The sequence below is a fragment of the Cornus florida genome, unplaced genomic scaffold (genome assembly GCF_030987335.1).
Source record: "Cornus florida cultivar Cherokee Brave unplaced genomic scaffold, ASM3098733v1 CherokeeBrave_3.0.0_Hap2_Chr06, whole genome shotgun sequence".
Lineage (NCBI taxonomy): Eukaryota > Viridiplantae > Streptophyta > Magnoliopsida > Cornales > Cornaceae > Cornus > Cornus florida.
Window position 1 is genome coordinate 105,444,469 of NW_026775576.1, and position 19,800 is coordinate 105,464,268.

General features: G+C 33.7%; 2 protein-coding genes and 1 long non-coding RNA gene across 3 annotated transcripts; 2 read left to right on the top strand and 1 right to left on the bottom strand.

The window, feature by feature from the left end:
- The first annotated feature begins 527 nt into the window (after positions 1–527).
- LOC132314759 (non-structural maintenance of chromosomes element 4 homolog B-like) lies at positions 528–3,279 on the top strand. Its single transcript, XM_059813581.1, has 8 exons — positions 528–681; positions 882–962; positions 1,159–1,411; positions 1,520–1,613; positions 1,976–2,192; positions 2,288–2,379; positions 2,722–2,795; positions 2,907–3,279. The coding sequence occupies exons 1-8, from the start codon at positions 528–530 to the stop codon at positions 3,046–3,048; spliced, it is 1,107 nt and encodes a 368-aa protein (XP_059669564.1). The 3' UTR covers positions 3,049–3,279.
- A 1,157-nt stretch (positions 3,280–4,436) lies between these two features.
- LOC132313649 (enoyl-[acyl-carrier-protein] reductase [NADH], chloroplastic-like) lies at positions 4,437–13,086 on the bottom strand. Its single transcript, XM_059812524.1, has 13 exons — positions 12,862–13,086; positions 10,640–10,954; positions 9,612–9,721; positions 9,458–9,513; positions 9,289–9,373; positions 9,151–9,198; positions 6,690–6,764; positions 6,467–6,578; positions 6,284–6,335; positions 6,133–6,184; positions 5,975–6,032; positions 5,136–5,234; positions 4,437–4,797 (listed from the first exon to the last, which is right to left on the bottom strand). Exons 2-13 carry the CDS (start codon positions 10,911–10,913, stop codon positions 4,646–4,648), a joined length of 1,173 nt encoding a protein of 390 aa, XP_059668507.1. The 5' UTR covers positions 10,914–10,954; positions 12,862–13,086; the 3' UTR covers positions 4,437–4,645.
- A 605-nt stretch (positions 13,087–13,691) lies between these two features.
- Positions 13,692–17,386, top strand: LOC132313651 (uncharacterized). Its single transcript, XR_009483450.1, has 3 exons — positions 13,692–13,886; positions 15,831–15,922; positions 16,774–17,386. It is a non-coding gene; the product is annotated as an uncharacterized LOC132313651 (long non-coding RNA).
- Positions 17,387–19,800: the final 2,414 nt, after the last annotated feature.

The window sequence follows — 19,800 nt, forward strand, 5'->3', positions numbered from 1 at the left end:
AAGTGTATCATTTGGTGAGAAATGATATCAGTATGAATAAAAAAATTATTTTATTTTAAGCTACACTTAAATTTAGAATAAGAGAAAATTTAATTCAAAGTTTAAAATAATTTTTTTCTTAATTGCAAATTCAAATAATGGATTAAGTGCTCCTAATAGCACTAATTGAATTAGCATTTAATCTCAAACTGCCGCCGAGAGACACTAGTAATTTTCGCTTATGTGAAGCCTCGAGTAAATTTGTGGGAAACCTACCCAAAAAAAAGCGGGAAACAAAGTAGCGGCAGTAACGCGCTTGAATTTTATGGCTTTTTGGCGGCAATTTACCGTTCCTTAGCAGGAGTAAAATTTTAGAGCTTCATTCTCAAATTTCAAACGTCTCTCTTCTTTTTCTATCTCCAGGATAATCACTGATTGAATTCCAGGGTTTATCATCTGCACATTTCTTGTTTTTTTTTTTTTTTTTTTTTTTTTTTTTTTTTTTTTTTTTTTTCTACCAAGTTCTTGGAACACCCAAAAAAGGAAATATGACTAGAATCGAGCAAAGTAATAGTAGTGGTGGTGTAAAAACAAGCACAGAGGAGAATGGTGAAGCAGGCGTGAGCGATTCGCGAGGCGAAACTGTGACCGTGCGCAGAGGTCTTCGATCTCGATATCTTGCTGTGAAGAATTTCATTAGCGGTAATTACTAATTCCTTATATATTATTGAATTTATTTCTTATGTTTACTCAGTCATATAATGTGTACATCTCTGTATAGATGTATAGGTTTTTTTTTTTCCTAAATGATATATAGGTTTTGTATGTTCATATAGTGATGAAATTAGGATTTGGATATGGTATTTTAATTTATTTATATTAACAATTATTGGTTGTTGCAGATGAAAGAGACTGTATATCAAGGCCAGATTATGATAAGTTTAAATCGATCTTCAATGAAGTGGAAAGCTTGCATCAGATGGGTATTAAAGAATATTTTATCTTTTATTAATCATATTAATTACATTGATGGCTTGAATAAATGTAGATATTTGCGTGAACGTATACACCTGTATTTGTTTTTGTATATGGTATGTTACAAAGGTTCAAGAGCCTTTGAATACTCCCAATTTAGGAGTCTCTGAAAGTTATATTTTTGTTTCTTGATTTGGTTTTCAGTAAGCAAACCGAGGGAACAAGTTGCAGATGCTGAGGCTCTGATGGACATTTTAAGCTCGGTTGTTATCTCTGTGAAGGCTCATGGTAATGAAGGACTTACCCCTGCAGATTTCATTACTGGTCTGCTTGGGGCCTATGGGCAACAAGGTGGAGCAAGTCGTGGTGCGGAGTATGGTAGGGACTCTGTACAATGGAAGGATATTGGTCTTGCAGTCTCTCACATTTTCAAGAGGGTCAATGGATGTTGCACAATGTGAGTTTAAGTTATTGTCGCTGTTTGGGGTTTTTTTTTTTTTTTTTTTTTTTTCCCCCTTTACTATAGGGTTTGAAGTTTATTGTCTACCGCTCTCTCTTTGTGCAGGGTTGGGCCTATGAATACAGAAATCAAGAGAAGGAAGAGGACTGCTTCTCGTCGAAAACTTGAGAGACCAACACAGAGTTCTCGACCTGAAGAGGTAAATTAATGGTTTTACAATAACCTACATGTCTGAAAATGGATTTGAGTTTTGTTCTTTGAATTGTTATGGAAGGTGGATTTGAAATTGTGTGGAAAATTAATTTTCTCAATAAATGATTTTGTTGCACTTTAAAGACCAAAAAACTTCTCATATGATGAGTTTGGGAGCACCGAACCAACATCTTGGAAGGAAAATTCAATTTAAGCTCTAACTAACTAATTCAGTGCTATAATGTTAATTCATCAAATACCTGACATGTGAAATATAGAAATGGATTTTTTATCAATGCTTACTTTTTCTTTTGATGATATTTTTGGTAATTTTATGCATTACGTGGACGTCCTTCATACATTGCGCAGCTTGATCATTCTGGTACAGAAGGAAGAAGTGAAACTGATAAGAACATGGCAACCATGTTCGATATTTTAAAGAAGAACAGAAGGGTCAAGCTTGAAATTATAATTTTGAACAGAATCTCTTTTGCAGAAACAGTGGAAAATTTATTTGCTCTCTCTTTTTTGGTCAAAGATGGGAGGGCTGAAATAACAATGGATGAGAAAGGCTGTCATCTAGTTTGTAAGATCCTTTGCAAACAATTGATGTTTTAATTTCATATTGTCTCCCTTGTCCATCTCTATTTGAACTTGTTTACTTTATTATTTGTTTATCAGCACCAAGGAATGCACCTTCTGCTAATGCAGTTGTCTCTGGGGAGGTTGCTTACAGTCACTTCATCTTCAGATTTGACTTCAAGGATTGGAAGGTATTGGAGAAAAAACTTGATTACTTAGTGTTTTTACTATCATTTCTTTCCAATAAATTTTTTCTTTTCTTTCTTTTTTCAAAATCCTTGATAATGATTTCAATATCACGACCTTTACTTTCTTTTAGATGTTGCTTTGCTTGTTAGTTCTTATTTGGTTGATAGGTGGTTGTTTGGCTAGCTTGGCCTTGTTTGTGTAATCTTTGTTCAATAAAATCTTATTTACCAAAAAAAAATCTTGTGAATAATCGAGTAAACTTCGTGTGTATGTATTCCTTGTCTTACTGCATTTATAGATTAGATTGAATCATTTTTAAAATTTGTTACTGATGGACTTCATAGTTGATGACTGCATCTGTTGCTGTGGGAGAGGAGCTGATGCCTCAAAGAAATCAAGTGAAAATATCAAGTGATTCGTATTCAACACATGATGAGCTGATACCTCAAAGAAATCAAGTGAAAACATTAAGTGATTCGTATTCGACACCTGATGAAACTCAAGAAGCATGTCCTGCAGTTTACATCAGGAAATTATCCAGGAACCGTGCCCTCGTTTTGCAAGAACAGATGATCACAGAAGACTCTCCTGAAGGTTATGATTCTGCAGCAAGTGTTGCTGCCATTCAGAACGGAAAGCGGAAGCTTTCAGATGAAATGGGATTACTATAGCCATATGTCGCACTGATGTGAATAGTATATTAGCTTTTGGTCTCGAGTATGTAGTTTCAGTGGAGGTATGAATAGTATATTAGGTCTTTTGGTCACAAATATGTAGTTGAAGTGGAGGTATGACCGTATGAGTAGTACATTAGGTCTTTTGGTCTCAAGTATATATTTTTGCAAATTCCACTTGGTTCTAATTAGTTCTGTTTTCCCTTCTATATGATCGGGAAAGTGACAAACGTTCTATGTTCAATTCTTGCTGATATTTGTGTATGTTTTACCTGACTTTTTTCTACCAAAAAAATATTCTCTTGTTTATATATGGTGCTCCAAAGAATCTGCTCGTCTCTATTGTATGACTATTAAATAGTCCTTCTCTAAAGTGAATTTTATAATTCTAGTAGTCTTAAAGACTATTGATAGCCTTTATATATATATATGTACACTTCGAAATAATCCGCTCGTCTCTATTGTATGACTATTAAATAGTCCTTTTCTAAAGTGAATTTTATAATTCTAGTAGTCTTAAAGACTATTGATAGCCTTTATATATATATATATATATGTACACTATATATATGTACACTACATATAGTGTACATATATATATATATATATAAAGGCTATCAATAGTCTTTAAGACTACTAGAATTATAGCATGTGCGCGCACGCACGCTTACTTTCCATCCACTTTCACCATCCATTTTGGAAGGACTAACACTGGCCACAACTCACAAGGCCCTTTCAGATAATACTAGTATCCTCCAACCCCCAAGGTATAGAACAGTACAGTGCTTCTGAACCTTTGGGCACTACTGGAAGAAGAAAAAGATATGCTATCTATTAACATTCTTGCATCTTTTTGACGATATCAATTGTGGATAGATTACTTTATTATCCAATCTAATGATTTAATCTCAAGAGAAAGTAAGATATATCTTCATGTCAATATATGGGTAACAATTTTTTCCTACAATGTTCTCAGATATCAAATAGCATTTATTCTCCAATCTTGACATTAAAAATAGATTTGTTAGCACTGGTTTAGTAATTTTCACTGGCTTCAAAATTAGCAGCATTGAACACATCAAAATTACACAAGAAAATTGCAATTAAATAATGGCTACGAGGACCACAATTTACCGCACAACAGTGATCATCTGTAATTCTAGGCCCCCAAGTAAAAAAATTAAATTAGCTTCTCTGAATTACTTTCCAGTCAATTTAAGAATTTGTATATAGTAATAAACCAATGTTAATAGATGTGTTAAATGTAGTATACACTATTACGGTTGCATTCAGAACAACAATTATACATGAAAATATTGCCAGTTGCAAAACCTCCACATATCACCAACTGTTATGATGTTATTACTATGGATATGGAAAGGAAATAGATAACAAACACTATTATTAGACACACATAAAGGCAAATTATCCATATTATTCTTACAAGAATAAGCAGACTGCCGTCGCAACAAATTGGAATGCCGATGCAGCTATTCTCAACAATACAGTCAATGATATGATAAAGGGGTGAAGACTACATTTGTTTTTTTTTGCAATAGAAGCCATTTGACACAAAACTTGTATCACTACCTTTCTAGTGGTTCTTTGGAATGTCAAGATCTGAAAATACTGGGCTGTCGACCCCCACTCCCATTGCATTCAGACCATTGTCCACATACACAACAGCACCGGTAATTGCAGAAGCCAATGGCGATGCAAGGAAGGCAGCAATGTTCCCCACCTCCTCTGTTCCATTTATTTTTCAAGGTTAGTAGTCATAAGAAGTGGAGAGAATGGCAAGACATATGAAAATGACATTTAGTTGGATGTTGGACAAATATTTTAGGTTTAACATTTTCATAGGCAGTGTTATTGCCAGGACGCTTTCAGTTGCTTCAATGGCTTTATCTTTGAGCTGCTTTATGCTGCCACAGCAGCAATCAAACAACCTTTATCGATAGAGTTATCCTTGTTTATTTAAATATATTTCTTTATGCTTATATATACAATATCACAAAAAGTTGCTCAATTACACCAAAAAATAATGAATAGAAATTAGTTTGTTAAAGAATCCAAACAATCACCTGCAGATAGTTCTTTCTGCAAGGGTGCATTTTCCAGTGAGTAGTCAATCATCATATCAATAAAACCAATAGCTTTTGCAGCACGACTTCTTAGTGGACCTGATATAAAATAGCTAAATATTATCATAAAGAAGCAAGAAAGCCCATCTGCAAACTGGATTTGGTACAGGATAGAAACCAAACACAAATAATGAAAATATTTTATTTATTCATTTAGATTAAGTGAAGCCAAATGATTAAAAAATAAATCCAAACCCAAGATGATAACCAACTGTTAGCTCAGTAGTGTGTTTCAAGTGCACCTCATCACCTCTAGCATATGTCTGGTCAACCCAACGACCAATCAAAGCACTGCACATCAAGGTACAGAGGAGCTTATTCTTATTCCACCATTTGGTTGAAAAGCATGGAGATAATAGCACTACATGCATTATGCTTTTGGCAAAGTAATGCTTTCGCTGTTCAAGTGTGAACTAATGTGAATGTGATTGATAGCCAGGTGAATCGTGAAACAGAGATGATGTGAATTAGAGCTCTCAATCAATGTCCAGATTCTTACTCTGGACTGTGTGGTTCATAGTGCGAGCCCCTGACAATCTCAATTATTTTCTAAAAGGTCTTTGTAAAATCAAGATGATCATATGATCTGTCTATTGGAATATGCAGCACATATAAGAATCATTCTAGTAGTTCTAGTTTCCTCACTAAAATCTTCCTCTTAGAATATGGAAGAAAAGTCAGTCACACTGATGACTGCAATAAACATCCTGGCACGAAAAAATTCCATGAACATAAATATCCTTACTAACACCGTCAAATCATTAGTTCAAACTTAATACCTGCAGATATTGTGTTGACTCTGATTTTGTGTTTTCTTCCAGCTTCAAAAGCCAGCACCTTCATCAGCAATAGAAATGCAACGATCCATCACATATAATGGAAGTTGAAGGAACACTAAATTCATTCCATCAAAAAGAATTCGAGAAGAAAAACTTACTCTTGTGTCACTCTCTAGAGCAGCCTTTGCTGAACTCATTCCTCCACCATATCTGCGTGTAAAACAGTTTTATCAGTCAAATCCATTCCTAGATAATGCTTACAGATGCAATCATGATCCAGTTGAATAATGAAAGCAAAGGTGGATGTACCCTGGAATGATCCTTTCAGAAGCAATGTATGTCAGAGAAATTGAAGCACCACCTGTAATTAGAACCCAAGCTCAAACTTCTAGGCAGCAGAATTGTTGGCCGGTCACAATCTGATTTTCTTGTTTAAAATTAATGATAGCCAAATGATTTAGAATAAAAAATTAGATTGTGAGAGAAACGCGCCTGGATTCATTATTGGAATGAAATGCCTGAGTAAAGAAATGAAGGAATAACTAGATGCAGACACAGCGGTAAGATATCCGTATCTTGATGTCTCCAACAGAGGTTTACTGACCTGCAAAGTGTTTGACAATGAAGTTGGTGAAACAGTATTCTCCACCCGCCTCCCCCATCACCACCAAAAAAAGAAGCGAAAAAACAGGAAAAGAACTGAAGAGTACTTCACCTCTGGTCCATTGGCAAGTGAGTGCACAAGGATGTCAATGCTGCCAAAGTCCTGTTTCACAGATTCGACAACTTCCTGCGAAGCCATTATAACTAATAGATTAACATGTTTTTTTTCTTCATAAATTATAGATTAACATTTTTGCAGTGCTTATCTGCTACCTTGATTGCTATACCTTCCAAGGTCCAAAGTGCAAATTTTTTTTATATCTTTATTTTCTCTCTCTCCACTGGCAAATAAATCCCAAGTGAACCCTAAAAGCTTAAGCTATTAGAGAGGGTGTAAGTTAAATATTTAAATCCTTTGACACACCTCTCCTCATGTGTGACCTTTTAGTCCAACATGTGTTTTCAATTTTAAATCAAGGTGACATGTTTTCAATTTTAAATCAGGGCGATGGTGGGGATTGAACACAGGACCTACCCTGCTCTAATACCATGTTAACAACCATCTACTCTAAAAGATTAAGTTGTTAGAGGTATAACTTTAATATTTAAATTCTTCAACATGTCCATTCACGTGTGGCATTCTTTTGGTCCAACGCGTGCTTTCAATTTTAATTTTTAGGGTGACGGTGAGGTTTGAACTAGAGACGTTTTGGCTCTGATACCAAGTTGACCACCATCTACTTAACAGCTTAAGCTATTAGAGAGGATATAACTTAAATATTTAAATTCTTCAACACGCCCCCTCACGTGCAATGACAGACCCAAAAATTTTGTGAGGGGGGGGGGGGGCGGACTAAAGAATTCTAATGGGGGAGAATTGTAATTTTAGTGGGACAATATTCATAATTTCCCAAAAATTTAAAGTATAAAAGGCAAAAATAAAAAATACCCACTGTTCCTATTGTGGGTCCGTGCCTACACACGTGTGGCCTTCTTTTGGTCCAACGCGTGTTTTCAATTTTAAATTAGGGTGACAGTGAGGTTTGAACACATGACATACGCTTCGATACCATATTAGGCTTTTAAAGTAGATGGTTCTTAACAACTTACAACTTAAGGGAACTCATAAGTCTTTAACAGGTATGAGTTGGAAGTAACACAATTTCACACAACCCAAAAGGTATAGACAGAAACCACTTAAATTCCAATTTTCTGATCTCGTTTATTCTAGGTTTAACTATTATATTAACATCATATATCCAGTGGCGTAGCCACAGAGGGACAAGTGGGGGTAGTTGCCCCCACTGAAATTTTAATTTTTTTAAAATTTTATATGGAATTTTTTTTATATTTATATAATTGTCCCCTCTAAAATTTGACAATCCACGTGTATATATATATATATATATATATATAAAACCAAAAACCTCTAATATTTGACAGTGCACGTATATATACTGTATATATATAACTAAAATCTCATTCACGGTTATCTATCAGATAATATAATATTTTTTTTCACTTTCCCAAAATAATATATTCTTTTCCACTTTCCAAATAATAATAATAATAATAATTTTATCAAGATATTCTATCATACTTTTGACTTTACACAAACAAATAGATTATTTTCATTACATCTTCAGTCTTCAAACATTTTCCACAATTCAAACAGAGTAAGCGGAATTACCAGTAGACAGAGACTCAATGTAGTGCAGCAGACAGGTAATCTGATATATATTTTTTATCATCTAAATTTTACTATTATTATTTGATATTATAATTTTAATTAGAAAAATTATTCGTTATTATTATCAAAATTATTTTAGGACTTATTGTTCTTTCAAAATTTAGTTTGTGTAATTGTGTTATTAATTATTATTCTCTAAATAAAAGTTAGAATTTTTTTTTTTTTTTTTTTTTATTTGCAGCCCAAATCAATGAATTCACATATTCAACTCTATCAAAATTTCTGATGGATTGAATTATCTTGTTATAACTTATAAGGTTAGATTTGATTATCATGGTTTTTTATTTATTTTTATTTTTTTACATATGTGATATATTAGAACAATTAGGTAACTTAGTTATTTTCTTTTTCATATCTTATTTTTGATTCATTGAATTTAAATTTTTTTTAGTATATTTAATTCAATGAATTAAATTTTGAAACAACAATGAATAATGTGAAAAATCGTTGTGAATGTACTGAATAGAAATATTATGAATCAATGTTTTAATTTTTACATATATTGTTTTGCTAAAAATTATATATATATATATATATATTATTGCTATTAAATATTGCCCCCACTGAAGAAAATTTCTGGCTACGCCACTGCATATATCCACAGCGATTCATAAGCCAACATAGTATCATCATGCATAGTGGTTTGCCACTCATGTCCAAGTTACTTACAGATTATAAGTTAATGATATTTGATGTATCGATGTTTTTATTAATTTCTTTATTTCACAAAAATGCAACATTTTGTTGAACAATATTCATTTTCACTCTGCAGCAAAAGGATGAAAGTTTTGGAGGAAAATTAAAAATAAAAAAAAACTGATACCTGAACAGTCCAATTTGATGACCCTGAATAGCGTTTGTTTGTTTTTACCTGCACCAGATTACATAAATTGATTTTACCAAGGATACATTTTACTTCTTAATGTCTATTCCAGAACCATGTAGTAAATTTTCTACTCACATCTTCAGGTACATCCTCAGGACAGTCATAAACTGCATCCAGTGGATACACTTTTGTAATCTCCATCAAAGAACCATCTGGCAACCTGAAACATTAAGTTCCAATATATAAAGACGGTTAGGAAACATCAAACGTGATAATAATGAGTAAACACCAAAGCCATGCTTACATGCGTGATTCATCAAATTTCCCACGTCGTAAACTGGTCTCAAAAATGTTCAGTGCCTAACATACAAACTTATTAGGAACCGAGCATGATCTTTTCAGAATTTGAGATTTTTGAAATTACAGGAGCAGTAAAACAGTTAGACCAATTCACATACAGGCACCCATGTACCAACGAGAATCTCAGCACCTGCAGCAGCAAGAGATTTTGCTATCGCCCATCCATATCCATTATCATCAGCTATACCAGCAATAAATGCCCTTTTACCTGCAAATAGCGTTCCTAATGTCAACAAAGTCCATAGTTGTCAAGAATTCATCACTCGCTCTTCCTATTGTTAAAGATGAGAATCAAAATTTAGTTTTTATTTCTTATTTAATTTTTTTTTTTATAAGTCAAACTTTAGTAGAGGTTTTATATGAATTGAAAATGTCTTATTTACAATGAAGTTGTATAACTATTCCAAATTTCTTGCCCTAGATCCTCATTTGTCCTCTCATTATCTGTTTCTTTGGTCGTAGGGAGGAAAGATGTTGCAACAGCTGTGGCATCCAGCACTTATAAGCCTTTTCCTTTTTATTTTTCTTTCTTTTTTACACATATATATATGTCTGATAACTACAATAAGACAATAAAAACCTGACAGATATAGGAGTTCTTTACCTGTATGTTCAATTCACATATCGTTCTTCCATTATTTTTTACCATCTTATCACCTGTCAGTTAGTTGCCATTTATTTGACACTTCATGGTGTAAAGGACATTTTGCTCACATTGATGTTGGGTGCAACTAGTTACGAACTATACATAATTCTAACCTTCAATAATTAATGATTCTTGACCAATGCTTATCAGTTGAGATGAATAGCAAAACTCCAAGGATAGGAGAATGACTTATTAGCACCAACAAAATTGAAACTGATAGATGAATCACAGTTTTGAGCATAAAAATTAAGGTTCTAGATATCAAAATCAAGCATGGCTGCAAAAGTAGCATTTTCCCACAGTAATTGTGGACTGCCATAAAGAAAGAAGTAATCAAGGAAGAGTAATTATTAGGATGCTACTGAGAATAAAGAAACAAAAGGGGCTAAGTTACAATCATAACACAACCCAAGACCTTTCGAAAAGAAATATATTATAACATCAACATTTATTGAAAAAGAATAAAAGAAGTTATTTGACCTCTCAAATCAATTGGCAATCCGGAGACAGGTTTGCTGTCACTTGATTCAGATAATGCTTTTGTAACAACTTTTTCAAGTTTTACAGCAGTGGACATGAAACTCTGGAAAAATGGCTGCGTTGATGATATGCGAGAAGTGCTTGCAAGCCTCATCCAAGATGCCTTTTTACTATTGGTACTAAAAATTGCATTGCCTGACTTATAAACTTCACGAGAAGAATAAATGCAGGGATTTGTTGTTATGTGCATGGCAGGAGTTGCAGTTGCTGCCATTTTCCAGTACGTTAACTTTTACCAAATAAGAATAATAGAATCTGCAAGGGAAATTAAGGGGGGGAAAAAAAAAAAAAAAAAGAGGGAAAATTCTTAAAGAATTTAATTGAAAAGGATAATACATACATACATACATATATATATATATATATTAGATTGGGAAAGGAAAAAAAAAAATCATCAAGTAAGATTCATAGTAGAACAATTTACAATAAGATTAATATTTTTGAACATCCCATGATTCAAACATTCTACTAAACATAATTTGACAAGAAATACACCAAATTTCCTCTCTAAGATCTCCCAAAGTGTTAATTAATCCCTAAATGAAGATGAAACCTGCTTCTCCCTCTCTCTCTCTATGTGTGTGTGTGTGTGTGTGTGTGTGTGTGTTTACAAGGGTGATCTGGGACGCAAAATGGATTTACCATGAAACATCACAGGTGTATGCACATTGGGCCAAATTATAGGCAGCAATATTAGCTAGCATAGGGACTTTACTCAAGGGCCACAACGTAATATATACCCTGGTCTACAATTACAGCGTTGACCGCCTGATTATGAGCAGCACTCCTGTCTCAGAGGATCAAAGTAACCACAAAAGTTGTCTCCTTCACAGTGGTTTTCAAAGGCCAGCAGCTTTAGCACCAGAATTTGCCAGTGAACATGCTTATGCTTCATCAATAGACAATTGCAGACACAGAAAGATAAATTCATTCCACCATATAAGTCTAATATTACCGATCTAAAAAACAACAAAAAACAACCACCTATAATCTGGTACAATAAAAAAGAGTCATCACCCAGTGAGGCCCCAGATAATTGAGGAGATACAGGTCCAACATTTGAACATAAACAAACATTGGCAAAATAACATCTATTAAATAATTTATTGAATATAAAGAAATTTCACTGTTATTTTAAGAACGTTTCTTCTCCTTTCTCTATACAGTGAATATTTAAAAAATAAAAGAATGGCAAACAAAGTTCAGAGTCGCTTCCTTTTCCAATTTCGAACCCCAGAAATGGTTTTGTTTGATATAAAGTGTTTTGAAACACACAACAGTAATGAACCTATGACTAGAATGTCATATTTGGTTTCAAAATGACGACACGTACTAGCAAAATTTGCATACCACACGATGATATTTGATCTGTTACATAGTATTAGATGTGTAAAAGACATCTACAGACTATTGAAAAGATATCTAGCTATGTGAACAAGAAGACCATTAATAAAAAGAAACTCTGAAGAAGCAGGTTTTAGTTCAACTTAAGATTAATAATAAAATTGAAATACCTTGGCAATATATATATATATATATATATATATATGCATTTACCAGAAATCATTTTAGCAGCAAGTTATCTAAAGAAATCATTTTCTGCATTTACCAGTCATAGTTTCCCCATAAAATTGAAGTAACTTCTTGACAATCAATATATTTAGTTCCACAAATTAAGTTACAAAATAATAATTTTACATAGTCAAAGCTCAAGTTTGAGAGCTTCAGCAAATTTCTGATATTTAACCACAGAGCCAACATTGAAAACACAGCAAATTCACAACAAATATGGAAATTATTGAGGAATATTGAGTTCAGACTGAGTTGTAGCATACTAGCAGTGAATATATCAATGCATAAATATGTATGGTAATAAATTTGAAATATAAACAATGAAGAGACACAAATTCTCTACTAAATGCAATCCACTCCCTCTAAAATCTATCAAAATGATTATTATTATTATTTTTGTAAAATCAGAAGCAGTACTCCAATGATACACAACTTTGATTCCTAAAATTAATGCACCAAATATAAGCCGTATATTCACCAAATGCAAAAATTATAAGCTGATCTTTTATATGATTACAAACATTTATCTCTACACATATAATTATACATATACACATATGAAAATGTATATAGTTGAATCTAAAGCTCACCTTTGTGGTGCCTGAAAGTTGAGCGAGTTGAAACTCTTCGCCGAGGCTCGGCTTTCCTCGGGACTATCTGCGAGGTTTTTTCAAGAGAAGGGTTAGGACAGAACAGAAGTGAGAGAGAGAAAGAGAGTTGTATGTATATATATATACATTCTTATATATTACGGAATACAAAATATGCAAATGTGTGTGGTGTTGTTTCGATGAAATCGAAGTTGGTTCTTCACTACTCGGAGCGTTGGAAATGCCGAAACAGAGAACAGGTGGGACTGTTGAAGCTGTTTGGCACCTTTGGAAATGGCATTTTTACCCTTATGATGGATCCAAATTACGGGTCCGGCTTGGCCCATTCATGGTGGATACTGTTGGTGGACTTTTTATTTTTTCCTTCCCTTCTCTCAAGTAAAGCACACACCCTTGTTATATTGCACATTTGATGGAATTGATGCATGATATTATGTGTTGATTTCATTTTATGAAAGACATTAAAAAAAAATACTTTCGTGCATAAGTGATTTTGTAAAAATGTATTTAGTTGAGTGAGTCATATCTTAATATATCAGGAGTATTAAAGTATTTTTTTTATAAAAAGAAAAAAGAAAGAGTGAAGTACTGATTTATGAAAACTTAGAATTCTTAACTTACTTACAATATTAGATAAAAAATAATAATCTCATTTTTTAAATGGTCAAAATAATATATATATATATATATATATATATATATATATATATAGTGTTTGGTTGTCATCAGGGCCGGCCCCGGCCCAAGTCGACCAAGACGGTCGCCTTGGTTTGAGGCCCATAGGGGATGGGAAAAAAAATAAAAAATTTAAGTTAGGGCAAATCTTGGTCGCCTTGGGCCTCAAATTTTAGAGGGCTTCAAATTTTGAGGCCCATAGGGGATGGAAAAACTAAAAAAAAAAAACAAAAAAACAAAAAAATTAAGTTAGGGGCAAGATTTTCAGACGACACAATCTGCTTCGACACTCCGCAGCCTCCGCTATCGCCTCAGGCGCAGGTAACAAGGTATGTTCATCCTCTCTCTCTCTCTTCTCTCTCCTTTTTCATGAATCGATCTTTTATATATGTTTCTTTCTTTCGTTCATCTCATCATTTGATTTGTTCTAACTTTGGTTCGTTTGATTCGATCAAACTGTTTGATTTTAGATTTTATTTTATATTATATTTAGTGTATGATCGGCAATGCTTAGTTATTATTGTTTCTGTTTGATTCTCCATCCTTTTTATGTTAATTGTATCATAAATCGATTCAGATTTCGATTTTTTTTATTAAAAAAAAAAAAATTTGCATGGAGAATAATCAGTGTCTAAAAAATGAAAATATAAATTTTAAAAAATAATAATAAGTGTCTCTGTTGCTTGTAATGTTCAAGAATGTCCCTTTTTTGAATCAGTAGCCAGCTTTTTGTATGGAAAGCAAGAAAAAGGGTATAAAGTTCTTGGTATACCCTGGTGGCTGACCACATGCAACCTCATTGAGGTTTGAATTTTTAGAACTTTTATGATTTCGAATTTCATTCCATGTTTAAACTAGTAAACTGTTCTCTTCAATTTTTATTTTTTTTTAAAAAATAATTTAATTTAGCTATTTGGTTTGTTTGATATAAAGTTGAATTTTAATTTTTGTGACTAAGTTGTGTTGAATATTTCCTTTTAATTTTTCGATGTAAACTGGATCGTGCTTTTTTTTAAAGCACCAAGACCGTTTTCATTTGCGTGTTTTCAACATTAATATATTTTATGTTCTTATCATCTCATATTAATGAAAATTCCACAATCTTATAAATTTTTTTGTGCCCGTGAAAATTTCGCCCTCTTTAATTGATAGATTTATTGTTATTAGTTCTTTAATTGATAGATTTATTGTTATTAGTTAGCTAGTTAGTGCACAATTATTTATTGGTGGTGATAGATTTATAGTTATTAGTTAGTTGTCATATGCAAACTGCAAAGGCACACAATTATTTATTGGTGGTGATAAAAATTTATAGTTATTAGTTAGTTGTCTTAAGCACACTGCATAGATGCACAATTATTTATTGGCGGTAATAGATTTATAGTTATTGTTGGTGGTGATAAATTTATAGTTATTAATTAGTTGTCTTATGCACAATGCATAGGCACACAATTATATTAGCTATAGAATTTGAAAACTTCTTGTGAAAATTTTGCACTCTTATATTTCTTTTTGTGCGTGTGAAACTTAAGGACCTCACATTTGAAAGTTTGCCTACGGCCGCTCAAAATATTTGGAATCTCAGGGCCGGCCCTGGTTGTCATACAAAGAAAAAATAATAAAACCTAAAAGAAATAACTTGCCCATCAATTTTCAACAAGTTATTTTTGTTGAGACATTACATATTTTCACACTTCTTCTTCTCACTTTAATTTTAGATAAGATTAGACCCTGGTCCGTTGGCTTTATACGTTAGTAACATAACTGATCTTGTAGGGAAAAAAAACACATAACGGATCTTGTACCATTGTATTACATTTGCTTTTTATCTATATTAACACATTTACATCTATATTTATATTTATTGGCAAAATTTAGTTAGTTGTAAGGCTGCAAATGAATCGAATTGTTCATGAACAGTTCGGGCTCAACTCGTTAAAAGTTTAACTCGGTCTCGTTCATTTAGTAAACGAGCCGAACTCGAGCTCAATTTTTAAGCTCGTTTAATAAATGAGACGAGCTTGAGTTACATTGAACTCGGCTCATTAGGCTCGTGAACAAACTCGTTAACTTGAAGGCTCATTTGTATTACCATTCTCCAGTTAAAAAAGTTTAAGCCCATATGAGAATATAAGGTCGGCCGTTCCTCATGCGACACAACTCTCTCCCTCTCTCTCTCTCTCTCTCTCTTTTCGCCAGCAACGTTCCTCATCCATTCAATTCTCTTTCTTTTTGTTAGTAAAATAACACAAAATAGTGAAATATTTTGCTAGGATCTTTGCAAGACCAGTTCTGTATCTTTTGGAGTTTGGATTGGGTTTTGATCTCTGTTCAAGGGATACGGAGATGTCGTCTTAGTCTTCAGGTAACTCTTTATCTTTTTCTCTTGCATTTTTTTCTTGCAAGAATATTTTATATTGTTGGATCGTATGATAACATCTTATTTTCTTCCAATGACAAATTATTTGAATTCATCTCGGTGATGGAGTGCAAGTCCACCATCTCCGAAATTGTTTGTGTTGCTTACAAACAAAGATCTTCTATGCACTAAAGTTATTACGGTTTCTAAAAGTACATCTTGCAAGAGCTTGGTATTAACACTAATTAATGGTTCTTATTATTTTTCCTTCAATTGTATTAAAGAGTTCTTTGGATTGAGTAGCGTCGGAAATTAAATAGGTACATTACTCGTAATGTTTATTTTATCAACAAAATCGGTCCAAGTGAATAACCAAAACAGTTCAGACGTGCCTATCTTTGAATTCTTTCTGATCAGCCGATGTCTAACTTTGTATGTATCAGTCGGTCATTCCCCAACTCGTGGTCATCTCTAGATAGGCACACCTGAAACATTAGGAGTGTTATTTTATGATAATTCTTTAATTTAATATTAAAAAACATTTCTTAAATTTGTATGAAATGATTCTAAAAAAAGTTTGACAGAGTTATCAATCACAATCCTCCTCAACTTGATTTGAAACCTAATAAAATATATTTTCCTTGGAAATCCAATATCATTGGAAGTGCAGAAGTTCATCAAACTCCTTGGGGAAAATAACAGCCGTAGTGTTTTTTTTTTTTTTTTCTCAAGATGTGGAAGTTGCAACTATACCATTTTTTAGATTTTGGCTTTCATTGCTACTGATGAGTAACACCTAATTATAATTTTCTTTGTCCCAAACTCTTCTTTTTTATGTTTTTTATTTTGTTTTGCAGTTGCAAGGATGAGCTTATTGCAATTTATGTTTGTTAGATTTCTCGGACGCATGTTGACTTCAACTTTGAAGTCCTAGATGGCTGGGCCCTTGATGATCAATCGCGTGCTCTATTTATAGAGGTGCTAGTCACAAGAGAGTCATTGCGCCTATTAATCAGGCCGCGTGTCATACCAATATGCTTTTTGGTGTCGGAAAGCGGATGTCCCGGTCCCGGTCCCGTGGGGTTTTTTGTGTTGCGGGCGCTACCCGTTTCCATCTTCATTCCACTCCAACGAGCATCTCATTCAATCCTTCCATGCCACATTTTTGCCCTTTTTCCTGTGCTGGACTATGAAACCTTCATTCCCCGGACCTAATACAATTGGTAGGAACTCTATTAACACAAACAAAATAGATATCACTTCAACAAAATAGATACAGTTGGTAGGAATTGTGTTTTGACTTGTAGTAAAAAAACTTTCATGATTTTTTTGTCTTTTTGGTAGGAATTGTGTTTTGACTTGTAGTCAAAAGCTTTCATGGTTTCTTTCTGTTGTTTTTTTGTGACTTTAATTTGTAGTGGAAATGGTTTTTTTAGACATGTATTATGAGGGTATCCCTCATTTTCTACCATCATTAACCTGTTAATGAAATTTTGTTCCTCACTTACAAATGTGTGTTCAACATGAAGAGAACACCCGTAACACTAGAGTTTGTTACTTTTTTATGCTCTTGTAACAGATTGTTGTTTTTCCAAGAAAAAATTCAACTTCATAAAAGAAACCAATAGTAGAGGTTTCATAACTAAAGTTTTCCCTTATCATGATTTGGAGTCGAGAAACCGAAGAAAATATGGCCAGACAATCAAATGACAAATATTATAGCAAAGAATGCCAACCAAGGATCCTAAATTTTTTTGAAAAACAATAATAAGATTACAAGAAGAAAACCTCTGATTACAAAAACAAGAGCTAAAATTTTGAAGAGTTCTATTGTAATGGAGGAAGATGTTTCATACACCAATTCCTTGTCAAAAAATACACTATTACCCCCGACTACTCCACATCCTGTATTTCTGAAGACATTTAAAAAATCCACCAACGTCACCTATCAACATTAGAAGTTCCCCCAAAAGAGGAGGGCTAAAACTGCTCCGCTTTTCCTCCTGTTCAATTAATAAATTACCTTTGCATTCTTTTCACTACCTAGGATGAAGAGTTCAGATATTTCAGAAAAGGAAAACCATCACAGGATCCCTTTCCTCACCTCAAATTTAGTCGTTTCTCCCCAGGAGTCTCCTGACTTGAGGATGGCCCACAAATTCCACACCTATAGGTGGAAGATCCATGACAAGTTCCACAACCACCATTCTTTCCTCGTATTTTGGAGTTGAGCAACATTCTCTAACAGTAGGTGAGAAGAATGCAGGGAAAAGGGATGGGAGAAAGGGGAAGCAGAGAAGAGGTTCCCGTCTGGTAGAGAGGAGAGGAAAAGGGAATAGGAGGGACGAAAGAGGAGCTCTCCCTTTAAGCCCACCGTTGGGCATGTCCAGAAATGGCGGAAAAGAGGAGGGAAGCATCTTTCCTCTTCTTCTCACCATTGGGCAATTGTCCAAAGGTGGCAGAAAAGAGCAGGGAAACATCTTTCCTCCTCTTACGATTATTTTGCCACTGAAGACTTGAATTTTTTACTCTTCCAAGGTATAATAGTCAAATTACTCGATAGCCTTTTCCTTTTTTCCTCATTTCCTTCCTACAATCCTACTCAACCAAACAACGGGAAGCAATTCTTCCTTTCCTAAATATACTTCTTACAACCAACATTTTTTCTCTCCTTTAAATATTTCCATCCTTCATGGCAAAGGGAGCATAAATCTGATCAGTCTCCTAACCAGATCTCCAAAAGCACTTCCTTACCAACACATTACTGAGCTTTTAAATTAGCTCAATCTGAAGCACCCCATTGCATTTATCATTACAACATAGACTACCACCCTTATAGTTAATTCTTTGTCTTTTACCTAAAGAGGGACACAGAGCACATGGGTTTGTACCTGTTCAACCTACATGTAGTTCTTGCACCTCGATGTTTCAACTTGGTAGTGTGTTATCCAGCAGCAATCTGTCCTTTAGGCCTTTATGCCGATTCCACCATCTATTGACCTGAGGAACAGGAAGCCAACATGAGAACACATTGTCATTTATCAATATTATGCAGAGAAATATTTTTATGGCATTTCACGTATAAATAGAAAAGGAATAATTGCAGCTTTATGAGTCTTTGTTCTCTTCCAGTAATAGAACTCTCTGTTTCCAGCCCTATAGCTGTCTCACAAACATTATAATGAATAAAATCAACATTTATTCTGCAAAAATCACAATTATGATACACAAAACTCTATCAACAAAGGTGGAATCGTTACCCAACTGAAAATGAAAAAAAATATATAAAAAAAAAAAGGAGAAGAAGAAGAAGAAGTAGTGCAACTGTTTAGGGTATCAAAAGCATAATAAGCAGAAGCATACATTCTTCCTAAAATTGTACTGCCACAACTATTAAATATTAGCTCTCACAAAAATATAAAAACGCACTTCAAATATTTCTCATATTAACAATAATATAATATTTTAAGATTTGTAGACTAATTAGGCTTCAAGTTGGAAAAGATTTAAACTCAATGATCAGTCTTCACACAGGCGCACACATAAAAAAAGCTATTAGGCTCTTATAAACCTTTCCTCATTAAAAGAGATGAAGTAATAGACACTGTTTTGTCAAGCTTCTAAATGACTCATACTTTCCCTTTCCTACTACACATACACCATATCTCCATGTTTTACGTAAATCCATGTGTGACCCTTTCAGAATATGATAAAAACACACCTCATTGAGTGACACTATAATAAAAAGCCAAAGGAAATCGACTTGCATGTATTAAGCATGCCGCTAGCGTTCATCTTGAGATCCAAGTTGGGATTCCCTGATCTTTTCCATTACGACCATTCTATCCCTCGTAAGACTGTCTTGGTTTCCACATTAGCAGAAT